We start from the raw sequence: 26,546 nt of genomic DNA on the forward strand, positions 1-26,546 counted from the left end.
TTCTGTTTTGTTAAATTGCCAGCAAATATAACCAGATTGGTCTATAAACATAGTGTTTCAATCTCATTAAAGGCCTTTGTGCCTCAACCCCAGGGCCTAGTTGGCATCAGTAAATTTCACCAACACCTGCATAAAATTTTGGAAAAATTCAAATTTGCCTGTGGAAAGTTTGGTCACCTTCCTTTGACTTTGCATTGAAATTAAAAGTTTATAAAACTAGCATGCAAACCAAGTGTTCCCCTGTGTAGTTTAGAGTGGTAAGTGGAGACACGCCTGCTGTGGAATATGGCGCTGAGGACTGTGGCAGGGGCTGGGGTTGGGGCCGGGTGGGCTGCGCAGCAGGGAGCCCATGCTCAAGGGAGCTCTGGTGCCCTCCTGCACCCTGGCCTCACTGAGCCAAGGCCCTGCAGTCACCACCAGGCGTCCACCGGGAGACAATCAATCTGCAGCACAGTTCAGATAAGCAGCCAGTCCCAGGAAAACTGGAAAGAAGGTGTAATTCAGAATTTTACCAGTAGAAGTGCTACACTGTGATCTTGGTTAAACACCAGACTATTCTTGGGCCTCTGAAACAAAACAGAAAAAAAAAAAAAAATTGTTGTATTAAAGGTAATTATGTTATTGTAATCTTCATCATGATCAAATGTGACAGTCTCTCCTCTGCCATTTTTTTTTTTTTTTTTTTTTTTTTTTGAGACGGAGTCTCGCTCTGTCACCCAGGCTGGAGTGCAGTGGCCTGATCTCGGCTCACCACAAGCTCCGCCTCCCGGGTTCACGCCATTCTCCTGCCTCAGCCTCTCCGAGTAGCTGGGACTACAGGCGCCCACCACCACGCCCAGCTAATTTTTTGTATTTTTAGTAGAGACGGGGCTTCACCGTGGTCTCAATCTCCTGACCTCGTGATCCGCCCGCCTCGGCCTCCCAAAGTGCTGGGATTACAAGCGTGAGCCACCACGCCCGGCTCCTCTGCCATTTTTTTCAACTAAAGATCAGACAAATATTTTCTCCTAAGTTTTGTTTCTTAATTTATCTGGAATTTATTTTTATGGTGGGAAATAGGAAAGTAAATGTAGTTTTGTCCCAGGTGGGAACTTAGACGACGCCCCCATCCCAGTGTCTCACGACTCCTGTCTTGTTCATGTTTCCTCCAGCTCTGGGCTCTCCCGTTGGTCTAGAATATGTTTGCAGTGGTCCCTGACAGATGTAGTTTTTGTGGCGTTGTGTCATGCCCTTTGGTGTGCCTGCTCTCCTCACCCTGTTCCATTCTTTTTTTCTATTTCTTAAGCGGTTCTTACTAGTTTGTTTTTGGATGAGTTTTCACAACATTGTCCAACTCCTCTAGAAAAATATGAAATGCTGTTGAGTGCCTACCTGGATCCCTGAGCTCAGAGGTGAGGGACCGGTTCTGACAGCCAGAGCCCACCACCGGCTCTGCCCCTCACGCTGAGCCTTGGTGCTTGGACCTCACGAGGCTCAAATCCTGCCTGTGTTCCAGGCCACTTTCATTTTGCCAGTTTCTGGGCTTGCATACCAGATGGCCATGAGCATCTCAGAATGGTGCAGAGTGTGGGGGAGAGCTGCCGTCCGTGCTAGAGAGGCCTGTTCCAGCCCCACCGCCAGGTGGTGTGTCATTGGATTACCCACAGTCTTCTGCAACATTTTCCTGCAGTCCTTTTTGCTCTGAACCCGCCCCACTGAGCTCCTCCCTCGCACACTGTTGAGCCTGATAACTCTGTGAGCAGACCCGACCAGGGCACCAAGATGGGGTGGTTTGAAGGCACCTCCTAGGCAGCATGCCGCGCATAGCCTGCTGGAGAGTGGTGTCAGACTTGACACACGCAGCTGGTGCCAGCTGGGGCGCTGGGCGCCAAGGCAGCAAGGGTGGTACAGCCAGAGGAGCTCCCAGGCCACAGCCATAGCACTTTCGACTTAGGAAAGCTACTGGCTGGGTACATTTCAGGGGAGATGGGGGGAGGAGTGTTTGCTTTTGAGAAATGTTTTAACTTTCCCTTAAAACTTGGAAGGCTTTGGAATTGGAATACCAAAAATGCAGTAGAAAACCAAGGAAGGGACTCAGGAGGGAGCAGAGCGTGAGGGCAGAGAAGGGAGTGAACTTTGTCAGACGTTCTCAGACAGCTTGTAAATGTTTTCCTTTTGATGAGAAGCAAAATTATTACCCAGGCTTAGCTAACGTGTTTTGGAAAGTGAGTAACTGATGTGCATTTTCAGAGTAGAAGATCCTAAAAACACACTCTTGTCTCCTGGTGGGGACACACACCCTGCAGCAGGTGCTCAGCAGGCCCAGCACCCAGTGCCCAGCACCCAGTCCTCAGCATGGGTCCTTTCTCTGCACTCATGCTCCTGGCACCCTCTTCCCAGACAAGAGTATAGGCCTGCGGTCTGAGAGTCCTGCCTCTCCCACTGCTACTATGCGCCTGGGCAGATTCTTAACCCCACCGAGCCCCAAGTTCCTCATCCCTGAATGAAGAGAGGAACTTTGTTTTGAAGATTACTTGGTCGTACATTTCCTCGTGATGAGCACTAAGTAAATGTTACTACAATTGTCAGCCTTTCTTCAGAGCATCAGGGGGTTACTCAGTTCTTCCTGGGACCATCAGTCTCACTAGGGGCCTCAATGGACAGGGATCTGGGAGCACTGGGCTTGGAGTCTGACAGTCTCAAATCCCAGCGATCAGGAGAGCTCAAGGAGGTAGCTGGGCAGGCTCTGATGGAAACACTGTCCCAGGGAGGGCTGCAGGAGGCAAGCAGGTCTTGTCACCCTCCATAGCATGCCCTTATCCTGTGAGGGCAGAGAGGGCAGTGCACCTGCAGCCCTAAGGTCAGCACTTGACACTGCCTGCGTGGTCATGCAAATCACTGTTGATCAGAGGTAATCCAGGAAACATTTTATTTCCTTCTTTTAGAACAAACTCACGATGTTGGACATTGCATCAAATAGAATCAAAAAGATTGAAAATATCAGCCATCTAACAGAGCTGCAAGAGTTCTGGGTAAGTTTAATACACGCTGGGGTTGATGACACTTTGACTAAACTGGTCTCACTGATTAAAATGTCATATGAATGAATACAAGAATCTCCTGTAAGCCTTCATGCTGAGTGACTCTGCACGTCATGAGATTTGGGGTGGGCGCTCTTGTAGACTTGTATTGGGTGTTGTCTGTGCTCCTCAGCATGAGCTACACATCAGCAGCATTGACATAGCTTGTTAGAAATGCACAATCTTGGGCCCCACCATAGCCCAGATGCAAACTGAGTCAAAATCTTTGCTTTACAAGACTCCAGGTGATTGCAGTATGCACAGAGGTTGGAGAAGCCCTGATCTAGGTATGGGTAGAACTTAAAATTGTCATTTGACCAAATGGTTTCCAAACCTCAGCAGAGAGGCAGACGCATTCCCTACAGATATATTCCAGCACAACAGAAGGAAATGTTGGATGGGTTTCTGCAGTTAGTCATCTTGGAATTTGCCTTGTATTTGTCTTGTCACAGGTATAGTTTCAGGACTAGTGTTGTGGAGTCAGCAGGAAGAGAAACAGAATATAAGAAGTTTTTGCAATTCCTCTAAAGGGGTTGGGAAATGATCCCCGAGTTGAAGTCTTCAGTGTTAGGATTCCCTTAGAGAATTCTCCCAAAGCTTATTGCCTTTCCCATAGCACGTGGCCCCTGCAGAGATTGCAGCACAGGTGTCACCCTGTGATGCTGTGAATGTAGTAGTGTCCTCAGATACATTCAGTCTAATCCAGGACTCATACTGAGTGTAAGGCATCATTCTTCCTTGCCTGTCCTCTAGCTGTGCTGCTGACCCTGCTTATGTCCTGTGCGTTCTCCTTTCCCCATTTTAAAAGGTCATCCAAGTTTCCCTAGAACACTGGTGGCCTGCTGCAAATGTTCCTTGCCCCTTATTAGTGGCACTGGGTCTTGAGTAGTGTCATGATATGATACCAGAGCATGTCTGAGAAGATCAGAGCCAGAATTTGGCAGGTGATAAATATGTACCAGGCCAGGGGGGGCCTCAATGAGTCCAGATGGGTCTATGTGCAGCCCACCCTTGAAAGAAGGTGTGGCTGGTGGTAGGCTGGTTGGATTAGTGCATAGGAGTTGGCAAAGAAGCCAGGGAACCACACAAAGAAACCAAACAACAGGAATAAGGAGTCCAGAGACAGAGGACCAGGTAATAGGGAAAGGGCACCTGGCAAAAAATTAGGGAGCAGGTTTGGGAAACGAGCTGATACTGAAGCAATGTTCGTGAAGCTTATGATTCCTTCTGCATGCCCTGCCTAGGAACAGAGCATGGGGCACAGAGTGCTGAGACCACAGGCAGGGGCCAACCTGGGCACCACAGCTAGCAGGGAGGCAGGCAGGCTGGTGATCAATCACTAGGGGCCAGATAGTGCCTGACCCTGTAACACAGAAGAATCCTGTTCCTTAGGCCACCAAAGATAGTAAAAAATAGCCAGAATTTGCACAGCACTTTATAGTGTCCATACCTCTTTCCATTCTGATCCAATTTTCACAGCAACCATGTGGATAAGGTCATATTACCCCATTTTACAGGTAAAGAATTGCATTCCAGGAAGGAAAGCTGCAAACCAGGAATTCTGAAACTCAGTTCCACGCTCATATCACATTTGAGATGCACATCATTAGTCTCTAAGGCAGAAATAGAGAACCAGTCTTAAGTTTCTGATAACCTACATACTATGTTTGTTGATTTTTCTGCCTATTTGTTCCAATTACTGAGAGGCGAATGTTGAAACCTTCCAACTATAATTGTCAGTGGATCCATTTCTCCTTTCAGTTCCATCAGTTTTTGTTTCTTGTATTTTGAAACTCTGTTATCAGGTGCATACATATTTAGAATTGAGGAATTCTTGATGAATTGATCCATTTATCATATGAAATGTTGTTCTTTCTTGCTATCCTCTTTATCCTTGTCCTGGAAGGGTATCTTGTCTGTAATTAACATAGCCACTTCATCTGTCTTATGATTAGCGCTCTCATGGAATCTTTCTCCATCCATTTACTCTTAACCTGTACCTTTACAATTAAAATGTGTTTTTTGTGCTTTCTTCTCCAGTCTGACAGTCTCTGCCTTTTAAGTGGTGTGTTTAGACTGCGTACATTTAATATAATTACATTTAATTACATTTTGTGTAATGGTTGAGTTTAAGTCTATCATCTTAGTATTTCTTTTTTATTTGTCTCATCTATTCTTTGTTTACTCTTTCCTACCTACTTTTTGGAGTGAGATTTTTTTTTTTTGCAGTCTATTTTAACTCTATTATTGGCTTATTTGCTATACCTCTGTACTAGTGTTTTCTTGTTGTTGGATTGTTTGGAGGGAGGATTGTTTTAGTGATTAGAATTTAAAAATGCATTTTTAATTTATCACAATCTATATATTTTACATTTAAATATCTTATGATCCCCATGATACCTTATCTTTTAAAGAAATTTAAAAATGGCCAGGCGCAGTGGCTCATGCCTGTAATCCTAGCACTTTGGGAGGCCAAGGCAGGTGGATCACCCGAGATCAGGAGTTTGAGACCAGCCTGGCCAATGTGGTGAAACCCTGTCTCTACTAAAAATGCAAAACTTAGCTGGGCATGGTGGCACATGCTGTAGTCCAAGCTACTCAGGAGGCTAAGGCATGACAATCACTTGAACCCGGGAAGTGGAGATTGCAGTGGACCAAGATTGCACCACTGCACTCCAGCCTGGGCAAAAAAGCAAAACTCCGTCTCAAAAAAAAGAAATTTAAAAACAAGAAAACTCACTTATTTTACCATTTCTGGCATTGTTTATTCTTTTGTGTGGATCTGAGTTTCCACTTGGTATTTCCCTTCCACCTGAAGAATTCTGTTTTTTTGTCGTTGTGCATTCTGCAGTAAACCGATCCTTCACTTTGATTTGTTTGAAAAATCTATTTAATTTGCCTGCGTTTTTGGAATTTAATATTATGGATACACAATTCTAGCTTGACAGGGTTTTTTTTTTCCTTTTTAAGCACATTAAATACTTTGTTCGTTCATCCTCTGGTTTGCATTATTTCTCCTTTATAAAATTTTTATTATTTTAAAAATATTTTTTAAAAATAAATAGAGACGGGGCCAGACGCGGCAGCTCACGCGTGTAATCCCAAGGTGGATCACCTTAGGTCAGGAGTTTGAGACCAATCTGACCAACGTGGCGAAACCCTGTCTCAACTAAAAATTCAAAAATTAGCCGGGCGTGGTGGCACGTGCCTGTAGTCCCAGCTACTGGGGAGGCTGAGACAGGAGAATTGCTTGAATCCAGGAGGCAGAGGTTGCAGTGAGCCAAGATCGTGCCACTGTAGTCCAACCTGGGCAACAGAGCAAGACTCTGTCTCAAAAAAAAAAAAAAAATAGGATGGGATCTTGCCATGTTGCCCAGGCTGGTCTCGAACTCCTGGGCTCACACAGTCCTCCTGCCTCAGCCTCCCAAAGGGCTGGGAGTACAGGTATGAGCCACCACACACGGCCCTGGTTTGCATTATTTCTAATAAGAAGCCAGCAGTCATTTTTGTCCTTTTTCCTCTGGCTGCTATTTAAATGTTCTTTTAATCGTTGTTTCTTATTTTGTTTTGTTTTCTGCAACTTGAATATAATGTGCCATGGTGTAGTTTATTTTCTTTGATGTGTTAGGGTCCACTGGATCTGTGAATTTATGGTTTTCATCCAGTGTGGAAAGCTTCTGGAAATTATTTTCTCTAAAACTGTTTCTGCCACTGCTCCCCCACCCCGGTTTCTCTCTGAAAACCCAGTTATGCATGTTCCTCTGGTACTAGCAAGGCCCCTGAGGCCATTTCCTCCACCCTGTTCCACCCCTCGGGCTTTCATCTTGCTGTGCTTGTTTGTATAATTTCTGTTGTTAAATCTTCAAGATCATGATCTTTTCATCTGTAGTATCCTATCTGCTGTTAAGCCCATGTCATGAATTTTTTATTTCAGATATTGTATTTTTCTCAACTCTAAAAGAACATTTGGCTTTTTTTTTTTTGGTAGATTATTTTTCTCTCTTCATTAGATTCGTGTTTTCCTTTAAGTCCTTCCTTCTTCACGTCTTGTAATTTTTTATTAGATCCTGGGCTTTATGGTGTTCAATTGTTGAATGTCTGGAATTTATGTCGTTTTCCTTCAAAACATACTGGACTTTATCTGACAGGCAATTAAGTTACAGCTTGATCCTTTTGAGGCTTGTTTTTAAGCTTTATTAGAGTACATCTAAATAGTCTACCCCGTAAGATTGATCTAGCACTGTTTTGAAGCTGTGGCCCTCCTGGGATCTCTGGTGAATATCCTGTGTATTTAAGTTCTCTCCACGGTGGTTGGTGGGAACACAAACATGGACCTACTGTGGGTGAGCTCTGGGCATTCTGCAGCTCGGGGCTGCCTAGTAGTTCTTTGACCAGCCTTTAGCTTTTCACTCTGCCTAGCACAGCTTCATCTTCAGTCCAGGATTCAAGAGGATACCATGTGGATTTCTGGAGGCTTTTTCCCTACATAGCTCACTCCTATCTATACATTCCAGCTCCCTTTGCCTCCCCAAACTACAATCACCATCTCAACTCTGTGTGGCCACCAGGCTCTGCTTGGGTTCCGCCTCCTTGTGGTCCGGAAAGTTCCTCCAGGCAGAAGGCTCAGATGATCACACCGCCCACCTCATTTGTTTCCTGTCTCAAGAATCACTGTCTGTGTTACCTGTTGTCCAATGTATAAAAACAATTATTTCATGTATTCTATCCCTTTTTTTTTTTTTTTGAGATAGAGTCTCTCTCTGTCCCCCAGGCTGGAGTGCAGTGGCGTGATCTCGGCTCACTGCAAGCTCCACCTCCCGGGTTCACGCCATTCTCCTGCCTCAGTCTCCTGAGTAGCTGGGACTACAGGCGCCCGCCACCACGCCCTGCTAATTTTTTGTGTATTTTAGTAGAGACGGGGTTTCACCATGTTAGCCAGGACGGTCTCCATCTCCTGACCTCATGATCCGCCTGCCTCGGCCTCCCCAAGTGCTGGGATTACAGGTGTGAGCCACCACGCCCGGCCTATTCTATCCTATTTTCTAGTAGCTTGTGACAAAGGCAGGAGCCCAGCACCAGCTGTTCTATCATGGCTTGAAACAGAAGTCCTACTTATTTATTTTACTTCTGTGTCTGTCTCCCCCACTGTATAATATAAACCTCATAAGGGCAGGGAAATTAGTGTTTGGTTTACTTTGTTTTCCCTCCCAATTTCTTTATTGTGGTAAAACTTGCATAAAATAAAACTTACCATCTTAACCATGTTTAAGTGTACAGTAAGTGGTATTCAGCACATTCATAATGGTGCACAGCCATCACCACCATCCATCTCTAGGACTCTTTTCAACTTATAAAACTGAAACTCTGTACCCATTAAACAATAACTCCCTATTTTCCCCTTCCCAGACCTTGACAATGACCCTTCTACTTTCTGTCTCTATAAATTTAACTACAGACCTCATATCACTGGAATCATGCAGTATTTATTTTTGTGACTGGCTTACTTCACTCAGCATATTGACCTGAAGATTCACCCATTCTGTAGCATGTGTCAGAATTGCCTTTCTTTTTAAGGCCAAATAATTTTCCGCTGTATGGATATTGTTTTGTTCACTCTTATCTCACCAGCATCTGGAATAGTGCCTGATACACTTTTTTTTTTTTTTTGAGACAGAGTCTCGTTCTGTCACCCAGGCTGGAGTGCAGTAGCACGATCGTGGCTCACTGAAGCCTTGACCTCCTGAGTTCAAGTGATCCTCCCACCTCAGCCTCCCGAGTAGCTGGGACTGCAGGTGTGCACCAATGACCTGGCTACATTTGTGGGTTTTTTGTTTCGATTCATTTTTTGTTTTTTTGAGACAGAGTTTTGCTCTTGTCACCCAGGCTGGAATGCAATGGTACAATCTCACTGCAACCTCCGCTTCCCAGGTTCAAACGATTCTCCTGCCTCAGCCTCTGAGTAGCTGGGATTACAGGTGAATGCCACCACGCCCGGCTAATTTTTGTGTTTTTAGCAGAGATGGGGTTTCACCATGTTGGCCAGGATGGTCTCAAACTCCTGACCTCAAGTAATCCGCCCACCTCGGCCTCCCAAAGTGCTGGGATTACAGGAGTGAGCCACCACGTCTGGACCATTTTAAAATCTTTTGTAGAGACAAGGTCTCACTGTGGTGTCCAGGCTGGTCTCACACTCCTGAGCTCAAGCAATCCTCCTTCCTGGGCCTCCCAAAGTGCTGGGATTACAGGTGTGAGCCACCATGCCCAGCCAGTGCCTGAAACATATTTGAATGAGCAGAAGGAACGTAGAAAAAGCTGGCCAACTGGGTGGAGGCCAGCTACAGATAACATTGGAAAATATGTTATCCACATGTGTCAGATGCAGGGCTAACATCCTTACATTAAAAACAGCTCACACCCAGGTATCACTTGAAAACTAGGGGTGTTCACAGAGCAAGAAGTAACAGTTGCTTGTAAATACATAAAGCATTTCCTATCTCATTTTTTTTCTTTTTCTTTTTTTTTTTTTTTTTTGAGACGGAGCTTTGCTCTTGTCGTCCAGGCTGGAGTGCAAAGGCATGATCTCAGCTCACTGCAACCTCCACCTCCCAGGTTCAAGCAATTCTGCCTCAGCCTCCCAAGTATTTTGGATTACAGGTGCCTGCCACCACCATGCCTGGCTAATTTTTGTATTTTTAGTAGAGATGGGGTTTCGCCATGTTGGCCAGGCTGGTCTTGAACTCCTGGCCTCAAGTGATCTGCCTGCCTCGGCTTCCCAAAGTGTTGGGATTACAGGCGTGAGCCACCATAACTGGCCATAACTCATTACTTTTTAAAATATACTAAAACACTGAGATACAGTGTTATCTGTCAGGTTGGCAAAGACTCTTGTAGAATGCAGTTGCAACCAGCCTGTGATGGCAGCAGGCATACCTCGTGACTACCGAGATGGCTGTGTTTCATACAAGTTTTCTGTAGGGCATTTAGAGCCTTAAAAATACCACATGCAGCCAGGCACGGTGGCTCACACCTGTAATCCCAGCACTTTGGGAGGCTGAGATGGGCGGATCACCTAAGGTCAGGAGTTTGAGACTAGTCTGACCAATATGGTGAAACCCCATCTGTACTAAAAATACAAAAATGAGCCAGGCGTGGCGGCATGCACCTGTAGTCTCAGCTACTGGAGAGGCTGAGACAGGAGAATTGCTTGAACCCAGGAGGCGGAGGTTGCAGTGAGCCAAGATCGTGCCACTGCACTCCAGCCTGGGCGACAGAGGGAGATGCTGTCTCAAAAAAAGAAAAAAAGGCTGGGCGCAGTGGCTCATGCCTATAATCCCAGTACTTTGGGAGGCCGAGGCAGGTGGATCACAAGGTCAGGAGATCAAGACCATCCTAGCCAACATGGTGAAACCCTGTCTCTACTAAAATACAAAAATTTAGCAGGGTGTGGTGGCACGCGCCTGTAGTCACCGCTAGTTGGGAGGCTGAGGCAGGGGAATCACTTGAACCTGGGAGGCAGAGGTTGCAATGAGCTGAGATCGTGCCACTGCACTCCAGCCTGGTGACAGAGCTAGACTCCATCTTAAAAAAAAAAAAAAAGAAAAAGAAAAAGTATCGTAGAGAGCTTCCTAACCAAGATTAAAAAATCAGAAGTGAAAAAAGAAAGAATAGATACATCTAATTTTATTTTATTTTTTTTTTTTTTTTTTTTTTTTTTTTTTTTTTTTTTTTTTTTTTGAGACAGAGTCTCGCTCTGTCGCCCGGGCTGGAGTGCAGTGGCGCAATCTCGGCTCACTGCAAGCTCCGCCTCCCGGGTTCACGCCATTCTCCTGCCTCAGCCTCCGAGTAGCTGGGACTACAGGCGCCCGCCACCGCGCCCGGCTAATTTTTTGTATTTTTTAGTAGAGACAGGGTTTCACCATGGTCTCGATCTCCTGACCTCGTGATCCGCCCGCCTCGGCCTCCCAAAGTGCTGGGATTACAAGCGTGAGCCACCGCGCCCGGCCAGATACATCTAATTTTATAAAGCGTATATATTTTGCATGATGAAAGAGTCCGTTGGTCACCTGAAAGGTTAAGGTTAAGGTTATTTTCTATGACATACAAAAAGCTCTTTAAAGTGAAAGAAAACAATTCAATAGATAAATAGGTGGAGGATAGCAATAGATAGTTCACCAACATGATGCATCTCACCCCTGCCATACGGGACTTGTTTCAAGCTGACATCCAGAGCCTGGAGGGTGGGCTAGCACTGCCCTGCTCAGGCCCCCACCCTCTTCCCAGTAATCCAGGGGAAAGGTGGCATCACAGTGACCAAAGGCAGTAGCCAGGGGAGGAGAAACATTTGGCAGGAAAGTTTCCACCCTCACGGTGTCTGATGCCGGCATGGAACCCATCTGCCCACTGCCGTGCTGGCACAGAGGACTCCCCAGGACCCTCCCAGATGCTTTGTTGGCAGATGCTGCCCGCTCATTTAAGCCAAGTGATGCCATTTGGATTACGTTGCAGGCCTGCCCCATGCCACAGCTGTGCTTCCTCAGCCCTCTTGATGGAATGCTTTCCTGTAGCCAGTGCCCAGCACAAGCAGCCTGTGCCAGCTTGGCACCCCTGGCCCAGGGCTGTCTGGATGTGAGCTGCAAGGAGTGGGGGGCACAGGTAGGGGCTGCTCAGGGAGAGGCTATGTGCCTCCCTCCCAGCATGTGTGCCTGGCTTGGGCCCACTTTCTCCTCCCCTTCAGTCTAGTGATGGCCATTTCATTAGGTTTCAGTTGCATTCCTTTAATTACAGATAAGTCTAACCCTGGCGCCTGTTTTCAACCACTTTCTCCTTTTGTTCGCTCTTGATACTTTCTGCTAGCTTTAATCCAGTGCATTTGCCCTTTTATTATTAACTTATGGAGATTCTATCGATGAATGATACTAAACCTTAGTATGTCATCTGTGTTGCAGATACTTTACTTTGTCACTGGTCTTCAGCTTTCTTTTTTTTTTTTTTTTTTTTTGAGACGGCGTCTCGCTCTGTCTCCCAGGCTGGAGTGCAGTGGCGTGATCTCGGCTCATTGCAAGCTCTGCCTCCTGGGTTCACACCATTCTCCTGCCTCACCTCCTGAGTAGCTAGGACTACAGGCGCCTGCCACCACGCCCAGCTAATTTTTTCTTTTTTTAGGTGGAGTCTGGCTCTGTCCCCCAGGCTGGAGTGCAGTGGCGCAATCTCCACTCACTGCAATCTCCGCATCCCGGGTTCACGCCATTCTCCTGCCTCAGCCTCCCAAGTAGCTGGGACTACAGGCATCCGCCACCATGCCCGGCTAGCTTTTTGTATTTTTAGTAGAGACAGGGTTTCACCATGTTAGCCAGGATGGTCTCGATCTCCTGGCCTCGTGATCCGGCCTCCTCTGCCTCCCAAAGTGCTGGGATTACAGGCGTGAGCCACCGCGCCTGGCCTCCTTCCAGTCTTTTCTCTGGTGTCTACATGCACTGAGTTTAAGAGGGGTCAGGAGATTGAGACCATCCTGGCTAACATGATCTCTACTAAAAATACAAAAATACTAGCCGGACTTGGTGGCGGGCGCCTGTAGATCTCGGCCGGGTGCGGTCAGGACATCAAGATCATCCTGGCGAACACAATCTCTACTAAAAATGCAAAAATATTAGCCAGGCGTGGTGGCGGGCACCTGTAGTCTCAGCCGCTTGGGAGGCTGAGGCAGGAGAATGGCGTGAACCTGGGAGGCGGAGGTTGCAGTGAGCCAAGATTGCGCCACTGCACTCCAGCCTGGGCGACAGAGCAAGACTCCATCTCAAAAAAATAAAATAAAGAAAAGACACTGGAAGGAAATATGCCAAAATGAGAAGCCCTTGTGGGTAGTTGGTTTCTTTTTTCCTTTATACTCTATAGTTCTTCTGAATTTTCTGTAATAAGCATGTATTTCTTTTTTTTTTTTTTTTTTTGAGCTGGAGTCTCGCTCTGTCACCAGGCTGGAATGTAGTGGCGCAATCTCGGCTCACTGTAACCTCCACCTCCCGGGTTCAAGGGATTCTCTTGCCTCAGCCTCCCGAGTAGCTCACCATCCCCACAGACAGCTCTCGATGCGGCCGTGCCTGTGTCACACATCTCCTTTGTTAAAGGAGTAAATAAGTGATTTGTACATTCTACCAGTTGTTTATGAAATGTATCTTAAGAATTCTACCCATCTTTTGCTTAAAACATTACTGAGTTTGGGGTAATTAATGTAAATTTTCTATAATATCAGCCAAAAAAATTGTAAAGGGAAATACAGGTGTCCTATGTATGTATATGCAAAATACACACATAGAAAACCCCATAAATACAAAATGCAAGTTTGGGTTCCAAAAACCAAAAGAGTCTACCAGGAAAACATCAACCGAGAAGAAGTTCCCTAGCAGAATCCCAGCCGTTGGTTCGGGCAAGGGATCAACTGCTGAGATAACTGGGAAGGATGTTGAAGAAGGGATGTTTGCACACAGGCCCGAGGATCATGCCACAGAGAACTCGCTAATTGCAAAGGGAAAGCATGTCCCCAGAGTCATCTGGGGTCACCAGCTGATCTGCATGATAAAACTTAGCATCCCTAATTGTGGGACCACCTGAGGTGCTGTGTCCCCAGTGTGAGTCATCTATGCAGTATACCTACCAAAAATGTTTAGTCTGATCTAACCAAGCATTCATACCTAACTTCAAGTTTATGGGAAGTATAAGAGCTAGAGGAACAAGCTAAATGACAATGAGGGGTACTTTACAAGACAGTTCTTCAAAAAGCCAATTTTAGTTTTTAAAAAAAAGTGTGAGAAGGACATGGGAGGTGCTCAAGATTAGAAGAGATTGAAATGGTCCCTCTGGGGGAAAGGAATGTGCCCGCGCTCTCCAGCCAGGCTCCCTGACAGCCCCGGTGTACAGAACTTTACAAGAGAAACATAAGGTCATCTTTTTTCCATGATGAGTGTAACATCTTTGCCCCATCCTGGGATCTATGGAATGTATGAGACAGAGTCTCATACAAGTGAATGTTTTTAGTTCCATTTTGGAAAAATGCAAAGATAAGAATCTCTGAAAGTTACCAGTATCAAACACATTATTTACAACGCACCACTGGTGGTGAGTAAAATTCCCTGTGTTAGGTTTACTAAGTCCTGGAGGAAATTGCTCTGAGATGGGCAGTGCTATGGAAAATTACAAAATCTGCAGTTTATAAAGATGGTCCGCCAATCTAGACTAATAATGACATTGGAAAATGCTGTGATGTGTGAGACAAGAAGCATCTGGTGTGTGACAAACACAAATACATCACATATCGATAAAGGAGGTGGTGACACAGCTTGAAGACCTCCCATGCCAGAGCTGAAAGCCTGAATCAACTGCCAGTGGTGTTTTGAGTCATTTTTTAAATAGACTATGTTACAAGAAAATCTTATTTCTTTCAAACAGTGTAATATTGCTACTTTTATTAAATGAATGTCCTTTTTGTGTGTTTTGTGGTGGAAGTGGTTAAGGCAGTGGTGTTCAGTCTCTGGGCTTCCCTGGGCCACATTGGAAAAAAGAAGAATTGTCTTGGGCTACACATAAAATACACTAACGATCGCTGATGAGCTAAAAAAAAAAAAAAAAAAAAAAGCGAAAAAAATCGCAGAAAAATCTCAAAATGTTTTTAAGCTTACAAATTTGCGTTGGGCCTCATTCAAAGCCATCCTAGGCCATTTACAGCCCGCAGGCCGTGGGTCGGACAAGCTTGGTTTAAGGCGTGTGTGTGCATCGTTTTCGGGGCTCTTTCTGTTAACTGACCAGTGACTGGCCAATCACAGGCCTGGCAGGTGGATGGCTTCCCCTGTAATTCTGATGTTGCCGGCTCTGCACTGGCCACACAACCAGCGGGGTAGTGTGAGTGTAGCAACAGAACAGCATTTAAGAATGTATGCTCACATCCCTTCCACATGGAGGCACTAGTCGGGATGGCAGCGGGGCACCAGCCCTGGTGGTGCAGCTCTTCCCAGCAGGTTTCAGTCCCTCTTCAAGGGCTAAGCTCTAGGATTTGGAAATCTTGGTTTCCCAAAGCTGGTACACACTAGTCCCACAAAAGGTTCTGTGAAAATAGGGTCCCTCAGGCCAGGCACAGAGGCTCACGCCTGTAATCCCAGCACTTTGGGAGGCTGAGACGGGTGGATCACTTGAGGTCAGGAGTTCAAGACCAGGCTGGCCCACATGGTGAAACCTCGTCTCTACAAAAATACAAAAATTAGCCGAGCATGATGGTGAGTGCCTGAAATCCCAGCTACCTGGGAGTCTGAGGTGGGAGAATCGCTTGAACCCGGGAGGCGGAAGTTGCAGTGAGCAGAGATTGCCCCATTGCACTCCAGCCTGGGCGACAGAGCGAGACTCCATCTCAAAAAAAAAGAAAATAGGGTTCCTCAAACAGGCGAACCTGTGAGATGCACGTTATGTTCCTCTCTGGGAGGCCCCTGACACACAGTAAGTTACTAAAGACAGCCTGGCTATGACAGTGGACCTGGTGCCAAACTAGCCCTCCTGCCACAGACAGATAGAAAAATACGAAACAACTCTATTCAGGCAGTGGACAGCAGGCAGCACGCACCTGCAGGCTCTGAGGAGGGAGTTCCAGCGCGAGCCCCGTGATCGCCCCACTCCTTACCAGGGATGTTTCCCAAGCAGAACACAGTACTTCTGAGTGGAAGAGGCAGAGATCAACATCTCTGGCAGCTAGAGTGTGCAAGACAGGGCCCCAGACAGAAGGGGAGCTGTGCAGCGCAGGGGTCCAGAAGTCCATGCAGGGACCCCCCAGTCGGACCACAGCTGTGGGCAGGGCAGTGTGGGCCCCAGAGTAGAACGCCCCGCTTGCATTCCGTTTCACATGGACACTTCCCGTCCTAACTTCTCTGTAAAAGGAGTCGAAGTCTGTCACCCTATAACAAGTGCCCCTGGCTCTGCCCATTGTCGTTTCACAGTCAAGTCCAGCTGCCTCTTCGGGAGCAGCGCCCCTGCTCTTGCCACTGCGGTTTGCCTGGCAGGCCCTGAGGCCGGGCAGCTCTGAACATGTGATTTCTACACACAGGGTGTTTGAAAGGGACTGTCAGACCAACAGGGTTTGAAGCTGGACTGGCTCCCCTTGTTCTGGAGATGGCACCACTGCACTCCAGCCTGGGCGACAGAGCGAGACTCTGTCTCAAAAAAAAAAAAAAAAATGCAAGAGAACTCTTCCTGCCAAAGGCAGGTCCCTCCAGCTGGGCATGGCAGGGCCAAGATGGTAAAATTTAGCCTGCACTGAGCCTGCAACTCAGACTTCTGAATCCCACCTGCTCACGATTTGTGTCCCTGCACCTGGTATTGGGTGAAAGCAGCAGCTGGGGCTTCCTTGTGGAGAGAGCCATAGAGGTAACTTACAGAAGAGTTGAGAGTTTTAAGTAAAGCGGCCTCTGTCTGCTGTGTCACAGTGATGGCGCAGAGTGCAGCCTTGGGAATGATGGCTGAGAATTGGTTTGTAGAAAGTGCAGCCCACCCTGCTTTGACACTTGCCTATGGACGAGTATAGCCGGCAGGTGGCCAGGACTGCTTTGTCTTTCCTCTGCTGACCTGAATGTGGACTTGGCCCCGTTATAGTGACTGGCCCAGGGTTGGCTATGGACAGGTAACTTGTACTTGGGTTGCAGCTGAAGGTGGCCAGGATGCACCAAGAGGCCATGGAAGGTCCCATGAGGTGCCAGGGAAGACCCACACCTGCTCCCCATCTTCTGAGTGGGAAGGAGGAGGGTGGCTAGTGGACCCCACCAGAGTCGAGGGCTGGGCTCTTTGGTTCTAGAGGCTTTTCTCCTGTGTGTGTCCCCAGATGAACGACAATCTCCTTGAGAGCTGGAGCGACCTCGATGAGCTGAAGGGAGCCAGGAGCCTGGAGACAGTGTACCTGGAGCGGAACCCCCTGCAGAAGGACCCCCAGTACCGGCGAAAGGTCATGCTGGCCCTCCCCTCCGTGCGGCAGATCGACGCCACGTTCGTCAGGTTCTGAGTCCTCCTTGCTCCTCATGTGGTCCCTCTCCTCGGAAGAGCGCCCAGCCACGGTTTTTTAACCCACCTGTTGCTCCTGAGGTCGCCACTATATCAACAGTCACAAACCCAATGGCAATAAAGGCACTGACGATAGCTGGCGCGTGCAATGCCACGCACCATTTTCAGATGCCATTGCAATTAAATCTTGCCACACAGTCCTCCTGGGTGATTGTTGACAGTTATTGTAGCCACAGAGAGAACATAAGACACATTGCGTTCATTCACTAGAAATTCCTGTTTCCTTCTCTCAGAAGGCAGTCACAGTCCCTACCTGAGTCATGTGAAACACAGGGCCTGAGAGTGCTTTACAGGCATTCACGTGCTGTCCGAGTGGCATTCGGGGGCTGGCCTAGCTGGCCCTAGTCCTGGTGTGCAGGGTTCAGGCAGTCCTGACCTGCAACAACTGAGGTTTTTTAGTCTTTTAAACCAGCCATTTTCAATTTTTAAAAAATTAGGTAAGTTAAAAAAACATGGGTAAAAGCTGACTCAGCCCTGTGTGCTTGTGTTCCTTAGAGCTCCCCTTTAAAGAGCGCCGGGCAGGGCTGACTGCTTTCACGTGTGCCCATCAGTTCTCGCCACGTCCCTTGCCTGTGGGTGAAAGCTCAGGTGTGGGGAGGGTGTCCCGTGTCCCACGCGGTGCTGTGCTACTGCCAGAATGTGAGCCCCATTGAGCCTCTCCAAAGACGGCCTCCAAGGATCTGAACTCTTGGCCACTTGTATAGTGGCCTCCTGTTCTCACCCCATTGTTATTTTGGCTTTTTTAATATAAAATGTACATTGACAGACACCTGAGGTCTGGATTTAATGCTACCAGGGCATCGTCACCTCCCAAGGTCTCAGATTTCTCCTCCTGCAGAATGAGGGCCACATCATGTAGTCACCAAGGTCCCTTCTGCCTCCGGACTCTAGACTCTAGAACCGTCTACTTGAGGAACCAGGACTCTAGAACCCTACTGTCCAATGTGGTCAAGGCTGCAGTGAGCTATGATTGTACCCACTCTAGCCTGGGTGACAGAGGGAGACCCTGTCTCAAAACAAATAAAAAATTTTAAAAGGCCCCAAATTAATACCCAGCCATCTGTTCTTTAACAGACATTTTTACAAACATACAAAAAATGTGGAAGTGATGAGGAAAGGTATGCTAAATCCAGCACAATCCTAGTCAAAGTGCCATTTGATTTTTTTTTTTTTTTTTAAGGAGTCTGTCTCTGTCACACAGGCTAGAGTGCAATGGCGCAATCTCGGCTCACTGCAACCACCACCTCCCGGGTTCAAGCGATTCTCCTGCCTCACCCTCCCTAGTAGCTGGGATTACAGGCACCCGCCACCACACCCAGCTGATTTTTGTATTTTTAGTAGAGATGGGGTTTTGCCATGTTGCCAGGCTGGTCCCAAACTCCTGACCTCAGGTGATCCGCCCACCTCAGCCTCCCAAAATGCTGGAATTACAGGGGTGAGCCACCGCACCCAGCCACGATTTGATTTTTTGAGACACATTAAATTCTAAAATTTAATTTTTTTTCCTTTTTTTTCTGAGACAGAGTCTCGCTCTGTCGCCAGGCTGGAGTGCAGTGGCACGATCTCTGCTCACTGCAAACTCTGCCTCCCCGGCTCAAGCGATTCTCCTGCCTCAGCCTCCTGAGTAGCTGGGACTACAGGCACGTGCCACTATGCCCAGCTAATTTCTGTGTTTTTAGTAAAGACAGGGTTTCGCCATGTTGGCCAGGATGGTCTTGATCTCTTGACCTCATGATCCACCTGCCTCTGCCTCCCAAATTGCTGGGATTACAGGAGTGAGCCACCGCACCCAGCTTTTTCTTTTTCTTTTCTTTTTCTTTTTTTGGTGAACAGGGTCTTGCTATATTGCCCAGGCAAGTCTCAAACTCCTAGGCTCAAGCTGTCCTCCCACCTCTGCCTTCCTAAAAGCTGGGATTATAGGCATGAGCTACCATGCCCGACAAATTCTAAAATTCATATGGAAGAAAAAAGTCAACATTGTGATTCAATTCATTTTGAAGAAGAGCTGGGAGAGACGCTTTCCTACCAGATCCTGAGTGCTGCAAACCCACAGTGAGGGTGTGGGGGGAGGCCTGACCTCACAGCACCAAGACAGGGACACCTCAGCAGGAACCCAGGAGACTCGGGGACTGGGAAAGGTGTCCCGGGGTCGGGGAGGGGTGGACAGTGTCCTCATTATGTTGGCAGAGGGCGCTATGTGGAAAAATGAACACTGCCCCTCCCTGGCATCACACACAGGGTGGGCTCCAGAGCAATTGGTGATTCATGGGCTGTGCTGAAATAGGAAATCAGTAGAAAATAATGTGGGACCCTGGGCGTGGTGGCTCGTGCCTGTAATCGTAGCACTTTTGGAGGTCAAGGCGAGTGGATTGCTTGACCTCAGGAGTTCAAAACCAGCCTGAGTAACACGGTGAAAACCCATCTCTAAAAAAACACAAAACTTAGCTGGGCGTAGTGGCAGCCACCTGTAGTCCCAGCTACTCAGGAGGCTAAGGTGGCAGAATCGCTTGAACCCGGGAGGCGGAGGTTGCAGTGAGCTGAGATCTCGCCACTAGCACTCCAGCCTGGGCAACAGAGTGAGACCGTGTCTCACACCCCCCAAAAAAGAAAAAAGAATGTGGAAAGGCAGATATGTGAGCTAGCAGTGGAGAAAACTCCCCAAGGCCGGGTACGGTGGCTCACGCCTGTAATCCCAGCACTTTGGGAGGCCGAGGTGGGCGGATCACAAGGTCAGGAGTTCGAGATCAGCCTGGCCAACATGGTGAAACCCCGTCTCTACTAAAAATACAAAAAGTTAGCCAGGCATGGTGGCGGGTGCCTGTAATCCCAGCTACTCGAGGAGGCTGAAGCAAGAGAATTGCTTGAACCCAGGAGGTGGAGGTTGCAGTGAGCCGAGATTGCGCCATTGCACCCCAGCCTGGCCAACAGAGCAAGACTCTATCTCAAAAAAAAACAAATGGAAAAAAAAACTCCACAAGGACAACTGTAAGACAAGATTTTGATGGGTTTGTTTACATAAAATTTCACATAGAACAAAAATAATGCATAATACCTGAATAATGGCAAAGTAGATTAAGAGAAGGTGTTTGCAGCCTTTAAAACTGGCAAGGCTGGCCGGGCGCAGTGGCTCACGCTTGTAATCCCAGCACTTTGGGAGGCCGAGGCGGGTGGATCACGAGGTCAGGAGATCGAGACCACGGTGAAACCCCATCTCTACTAAAAATACAAAAAAAATTAGCCGGGCGTGGTGGCGGGCGCCTGTAGTCCCAGCTACTCGGAGAGGCTGAGGCAGGAGAACGGTGTGAACCCGGGAGGCAGAGCTTGCAGTGAGCCGAGATTGCGCCACTGCACTCCAGCCTGGGCGACAGAGCAAGACTCCGTCTCAAAAAAAAAAAAAAAAAAAAAAAAAAAAAAAAAAAAACTGGCAAGGCTTACCATTTAGAACTCCCACACATCAAATAAAGGAGACAGGAATCCTGACGGAAACGCAGGCCAAGGGCCAGAGTGGGCAATGCAGACATCAGGGGCCAGTGGCCTGTGTGGAGCCGCCGCTCACAGGAAGCTGGGGTGCTGGCTGCACCTGCAGACAGGAAGGTTAGAAAGCGGGCAGTGCAGGCATCCAAGAGTCTGTCCCCTGCGACCCAGCCACTGTCCGTCCAGCAGGGCTCCCACATGGCCAGGGCAAAGTGCCAGGGTCCTCAAGGAGGGAGCCCTGCACGCGCCTCCAGCCTCAGAAGGAGCACTGAACTTCAGTGTGGGCTCTTCACCACCACTTCCACCTCCACTAACCACACCCCTAAGTATGTCCATAAATGTTACAAAAACTGGTATAAAAAGTTACAGCCAGCCAGGCACGGTGGCTCACGCCTGTAATCCCAGCACTTTGGGAGGCCGAGGCAGGCGGATCACAAGGTCAGGAGATCAAGACCATCCTGGCTAACAAGGTGAAACCCTGTCTCTACTAAAAATAGAAAAAATTAGCCGGGCGTGGTGTTGGGCGCCTGTAGTCCCAGCTACTCCAGAGGCGGAGCCAGGAGAATGGCATGAACCCGGGAGGCAGAGCTTGCAGTGAGTCGAGATAGTGCCACTGCACTCTAGCCTGGGCGACAGAGTGAGACTCTGTCTCAAAAAAAAAAAAAAAAAAAAAAAGTTACGGTCAAAGAAAGATGGTGCAGCAGATTCTGGGCCTGGGCTCTTCTGGGCCTGGGCTCCCCCCAAGGCCTGGAACCTGGCGAGCCCCCTGTGCTGGTTGTTGCAGCTTTTCTCCCTCCCTCCCTTCCTTCCTTTCCCTCAAAAGTAACACAACTTGAAAAACCACCCACCCAAACAGAATTGCATGAAGTAAAAATGGAAAGACACTCCTCAGGGCCGAACCCGCTTCAGGTGTTGTGCATGCACTCGTTCCTCAAAGGGCTCCCACTGGGGTGTGGTCACCTCCAGCAGCCAGCCCTGAAGCTCTTGAGTAGACAGCCCTGAGGCCACCAGAGCCACTTTGTCACCAAGAGCAGAGAGTCGGGAGCTCCCGGGAGGTGGCACATCTTCCTGGGAGGGTCCTTGGCCAGTGACTGAGCAGAGTAAGAGCCTACAGTTGCATCCAGGTGAGGAAACGCTGAGTCTTGCCTCCCCTGCAGAGTGCCCATGGCAGGCTGAGGCCACCCTCCACAGGTCTTGGGGAGATGGTGCCCCACTCATCCTCCCTCCCCTCCTGCCTCCCGACTCCTTTCCTGGTTTCTGGAGCACTTCCCCAGTCCAGCGCTCATCCAAGGATCCATCTCAGGTGCCTGCAGGCTGAGCTTGGCCACAGCAGAGACCTCTCATGCAGATTCCCTGAGGTCCAGGGCCCCAAAGTCCTGCCGCCCAGGCTCTGCTGGTCCTGACAGGGAACCCCGGCCTGCAGGGCCTTCCCGCTGTTCCAAGGCGCAACACAGGTCCAAGAACAGGGCCCCTTGGGAGGTGCCAGGCACAGAGGGGCATAGGTATAAGGGAAAGCTGCAGCCAGGATGAGGGTCCGCCTGGAGGGATTTCAACAGGCGGAAGGGGGCACCTGGAACAGCAAGCTGAGCTTGGGGCTCCCCAGTGGAGTTGTGCGCGGAGGGCGGGGAGCACAGGTGGTAGGTTCTCAGACACTGCCAGGCACCAAGGAGGAAAGGGAGGAGGAGGGAGAGAGGAAGAGGAGGAGCGGGGAGAAAGGATAGGAGGAGAAGGAGGAGGAGAGGGGGAAAGGGGGGGGGGAGAAACGATTAGGAGGAGGGGGACTGGGGAGAAAGGAGGAGAGGGAGGGGAAGAAAGGATAAGAGGAGAAGGAGGAGTTGGGGGGAGAAATGATAGGAGGAGAGGGAGGGGGGAGAACGGATAGGAGGAGGAGAGGGAGGAGTGGGGGGAGAAACAGGAGGAGGAGGGGGAAGGTGGGGAGAAAGGATAGGAGGAGGAGGGGGAGAAAGGAGGAGGGGGAAGGAGGGCTAGGAGGAGAAAGAGGAGGGCTAGGAGGAGAATGAGGAGGAGGAGGAGGAGGGCGGAAAGGATGGGAGGAAGGCTAGGACCCCTCCTGTCCTTTTGCAGATGGGGCCCTGAGCATGGGATATGCCTGAGGTCACCCCTCAGGCATTAGCAGAGCCAGCAGTGTGACCTGGGTCTCCTAATCTCCCCAGCCCCCGGGTGAAACCGTGGCGCACCACTCAGCACATGCTATGTAACCTCAAGGAGCCTCAGTTTCCCTCCACATAAACAGAGCTATTAGGCCTGCCTGGCAAGGCTTCCAGCAGAGGTGGCACCTGTGGCTATTCCTGCGGAATCCCACCTCCTCGAGACCCTCCAAGGCAGCAGCTATGACAGCTGATGCCAGCCCTGAAATCTCTAAGCAAATAAGGTTCCCAGAAGGATGGCAGCATTTGCATGCGAGTGTGTGAAAGCCCAGCCAAGTGGGCTGCCTCTGTTTGCAGCTCTGAGCCCCACACCCCCTATTTAAACAAAGATAGATCCTGCTCCAGGAGCCGGGAAACCTTGCCCTGGCCAGCTGTGCTGGGCACCTCCCCTGCCTGCTTCCTGGCCCACTTGCAGGCAAGGCGAGGGCATGCGAATGGCTGCCACTGGCTGGGCGGGGCTCCAAGGGCCACCCCTCCCCACCCTCTGTCCCGCAGTGAGGCCAGGACTCTACTGCCGAGACCAGGCTCACGCTGAGAGGTGGGCCATGACCTCCGAGACCTCTTCTGGAAGCCACTGTGCCAGGTGGGGACCCAGCCTAGACGTGTGGGCCACAGGGAGAAGGTGGAGCGTTGGACTCTAAGGAGGCAGGGCGGCACCCCAGCCCACCAGGACTTTCATACACCTTGGCCTGTGGGGAGGCAGTGCCAGGGCCTGCCCTGGTCCCCAAAGCCCCTTGGGGCACGAGGAGGGAGACACGCTCAGTGTGGCTCTGGACAGGGCACACCCAGCTGGGGTTGGCTTCCTGCCTGCCCAGGGACTCCCCCGTGGAGCAGGTCCCTTCGTTGGGGTGGGGGCGTGCCCCGTTCTTGCTGCAGAGAGCTCTGAGGAGGGGCCCGCCTGCCCACCACAGCAGTATGGGGGGCATGAGGGGCTGCTGGGTGGCTGAACTCCTCAGGGACTTTCCTCCAGGAACACCCCACAGTCCATAGTGAGACTCCCAGCCTGGGGCCGGGGCCGAGTCCTAACACTGAGACCTGGCTCAGGCTTCAAGGTTAGGCAGGTGCAGGCGGCCTGGGCTCAGTCTGTCTCTCTGGGCCTCCGCTAATGTGAAGTGAAGGGTAGAACTAGAAGGCTGCGCCTCCAACCTCCTGCAGCACCTCCATGGTCACACCCTCCGGTCATCATCGCAGCTCCAAATACCAGCCCCAGCTCGAACCCTCTCCTTCCAGGGCCACAGATGTCGTGCTCTTGGCCCCGTTTTGCCAGCCTGAGACTAGGAGCCACGGCACCTGTCCTCCCACAGAGAGAGACCCCCGGGGCGAAGGTGCGGGAGGAAGCTGGGACCCCCAAGAGTAGTGAGGCCGGGTTCCATCAGGCCTGCCTTGCTGGGGAGCTCAGGGCCTATGGGTCCTAGCATTGGGTCCTCAGGCCATGAGCGAAGGCAGGCGACATGAGGGGTTGCCTGTCCCTGGCTAACATGGCTCCGCCCTACAGATAAGAGAGGGAGAGGTGTCTGTACTCCAGGCCCACCTTTGTGGGCCTTCTCAGGCTCCACTGAGTACCCAGGCAGAGTGGACGGCATTCAGGGCTGGGGGACACAGGCACTCACTGGATAGACAGACGCCTGCTGTGCCAGGCCTGCCAGACGCTCCCTCCCTGGCACTGGTTCCTTCCTGAAGCTAGTGGCTGGCTAGGGGGTTCTCCATGTGCTCATGGCCAGGAGAGTCTGCCAGGCCAGCGCGGCCCCATTCTACTCCAAGCCGAGTGTAACTTGAGCTCACTGCAGGCAGAACGGGTCTCACGCATCCCCTCTCTGACCCCCTCCCCACCCGGCCTTGGTGGTGCAGGAGCAGGATGCTGCGGCGCCGGGCCCAGGAAGAGGACAGCACCGTCCTGATCGATGTGAGCCCCCCTGAGGCAGATAAGAGGGGCCCTTACGGGAGCACAGCCCACGCCTCGGAGGTAACACAGCGCCCAGGAGACCGTGGTGCGACTTGAGAGGTTCTCCCCTGCCTGGGTCTATACCCCCACCCTGGGCCCAGAGCCTTTGGGGGTGGATGGGCATCACCATGTTTCCCCTGCATCCCCTGGCAACCCCCAAGCCCTCACCACCCAGTCCTCAACACACACAGTCAGATCACCGCCCGCCTGGCCCGGCCTGGCTGCGGAGAACCGAGCAGAACCCACTGATGTTCAGACAGGAGCCCCAGGAGGGGAAGGGAGGCCTGGCCAGGCAAAGGCAAGACCAGGGCGGGGCCCTCCCTGTGGCGCAGTCCCAGTCAGTGCAGGGCCACAGCAGCACCCAGGGCCATCTGTAGGGTTCCACCTTGTCACTAGGAGGCCATGGATACGCTGTGAGCCTGTGGGGAGAAGCTGGGTCCCGGGCCTTCAAGGCCGTGCAGGATGGCCCTGGCCATGGAGGGCCCTCTTCCTGGTTCTCCTGGGCCACAGGTCTGCCCCAGCAGCCTGCGGGTGGACACAGGGCCCCTTCCTGCTGCCCCAAGCACAGCTGAGATGAACCTCCAGGGAGGGCGCAGGGCCTCTCACCCCGAGCATCCAGACGCTCTCGGTTGCCATGGCCAACTCTGTCCTCAGGGCCACTTTGGGAGCAGTCCAGCTCCCCTCTGCCCCTGGAGGCCAGCAGGACAGGCACCCCTGGTCCTGGCCGTGCTTCCCGCCAACCTGACCCTTGCCATGGGCCGATGCTAATATGCTTCTCCATCCTCCATGCCTTCCAGCCAGGTGGACAGCAAGCGGCCGCCTGCAGAGCTGGGAGCCCTGCCAAGCCCCGGATCGGTGAGCCCCTCCCAGCATCCGTACCACACCCGTGTTGGTCCTGAGGGTGGGGACACCACGGGGGTGCCCCCAGGGGCAGCAGGCTGGGGTGGCCTCCTCAGTAGCCACTCTGGGGCCAGTTGCTTGGGGATGGGGCACTGGGGTGAGGGCCTCGGGGTGAGCAAACCACAGCGGGAAGAACAGCAGGAAAGGGGGCTCCCTACTGATGGGGTGGGGCCGGGAGGGCTCTGGAGAGCGGACAGGGCTGCCCCCTCCCTCCTGCTCCGGTCCCCTCCACCATCCTCCAGCTGTTCAGCCACAACTCAGGTCATTTCTGACTCTTATCTCTTGCACTCCACCCCTTTTGTACCTTCAAAATCTCTTTGATCCACCCCCAACCCACTGCCTCTGTGTGCCCGGAGCTACCACCGACCCCCAGGGGATTGCACCTGCACCAGCCAGGTTCCCGCACCCAGCCCGCCCACCCTGCTGTCCCCTCAGCACCAGAGAGACCCTAACCTCCTCCCACTAGGATGGCTACTCCTTAAAAAAAATCACAAGTGTTGATAAGGATGAGCAGAAACTGGCTCACTTGTGCGTTGCTGGAGGGAGTGTAAAATGGTGCAGCTGCTAAGGAAAACAGCAGTTCCTCAGAGAATTCAGCACAGAGTTCCCATAGGAGCTAGCATTCCTCCCTGGGTGAGCACCCACGAGCACGGGATTGTGGGACCCGGGGAGATATCTGTACACCCACAGCATCATTCACTGTAGCTGGAAGGCATGCATTCGTCTGCTGGGACTGTCATAAGAAGTACCACAGCCTGGGTCAGGCACAGTGGCTCACGCCTGTAATCCCAGCAGTTTGGGAGGCCGAGGTGGGTGGATCACCTGAGGTCGGGAGTTCAAGACCAGCCTCATCAACATGGAGAAACCGTATCTCTACTAAAAATACAAAATTAGCCAGGCGTGGTGGTGCATGCCTGT

General features: G+C 50.5%; 2 protein-coding genes across 7 annotated transcripts in view; both read left to right on the forward strand.

Moving 5' to 3' along the window:
* The window catches only part of PPP1R7 (protein phosphatase 1 regulatory subunit 7), a 36,495-nt gene extending 19,211 nt beyond the window's left edge, over positions 1-17,284 (forward strand). For 3 of the 5 annotated variants that reach the window (XM_055291232.2, XM_055291235.2, XM_055291233.2), the window contains 2 exons: positions 2,925-3,011; positions 16,909-17,284. In XM_055291232.2, coding sequence (XP_055147207.1) covers positions 2,925-3,011; positions 16,909-17,085 — 264 coding nt within the window. In that variant the 3' untranslated portion in view covers positions 17,086-17,284. Of the gene's footprint in view, positions 1-2,924; positions 3,012-13,006; positions 14,536-16,908 lie in introns of those variants that run through there. The other 2 variants (XM_063645359.1, XM_063645360.1) reach the window with 1 other exon arrangement.
* Positions 17,285-22,942: 5,658 nt separating this feature from the next.
* The window catches only part of ANO7 (anoctamin 7), a 36,335-nt gene continuing 32,731 nt past the window's right edge, over positions 22,943-26,546 (forward strand). Inside the window, exons 1-3 of one of the 2 annotated variants that reach the window (XM_055291242.2) lie at positions 22,943-23,369; positions 24,635-24,749; positions 25,526-25,583. In XM_055291242.2, coding sequence (XP_055147217.2) covers positions 23,215-23,369; positions 24,635-24,749; positions 25,526-25,583 — 328 coding nt within the window. In that variant the 5' untranslated portion in view covers positions 22,943-23,214. The remainder of the gene's footprint in view (positions 23,370-24,634; positions 24,750-25,525; positions 25,584-26,546) is intronic. The other variant, XM_063645344.1, reaches the window with a different exon arrangement.

The sequence above is a fragment of the Symphalangus syndactylus genome, chromosome 8, assembly GCF_028878055.3.
Source record: "Symphalangus syndactylus isolate Jambi chromosome 8, NHGRI_mSymSyn1-v2.1_pri, whole genome shotgun sequence".
NCBI lineage: Eukaryota > Metazoa > Chordata > Mammalia > Primates > Hylobatidae > Symphalangus > Symphalangus syndactylus.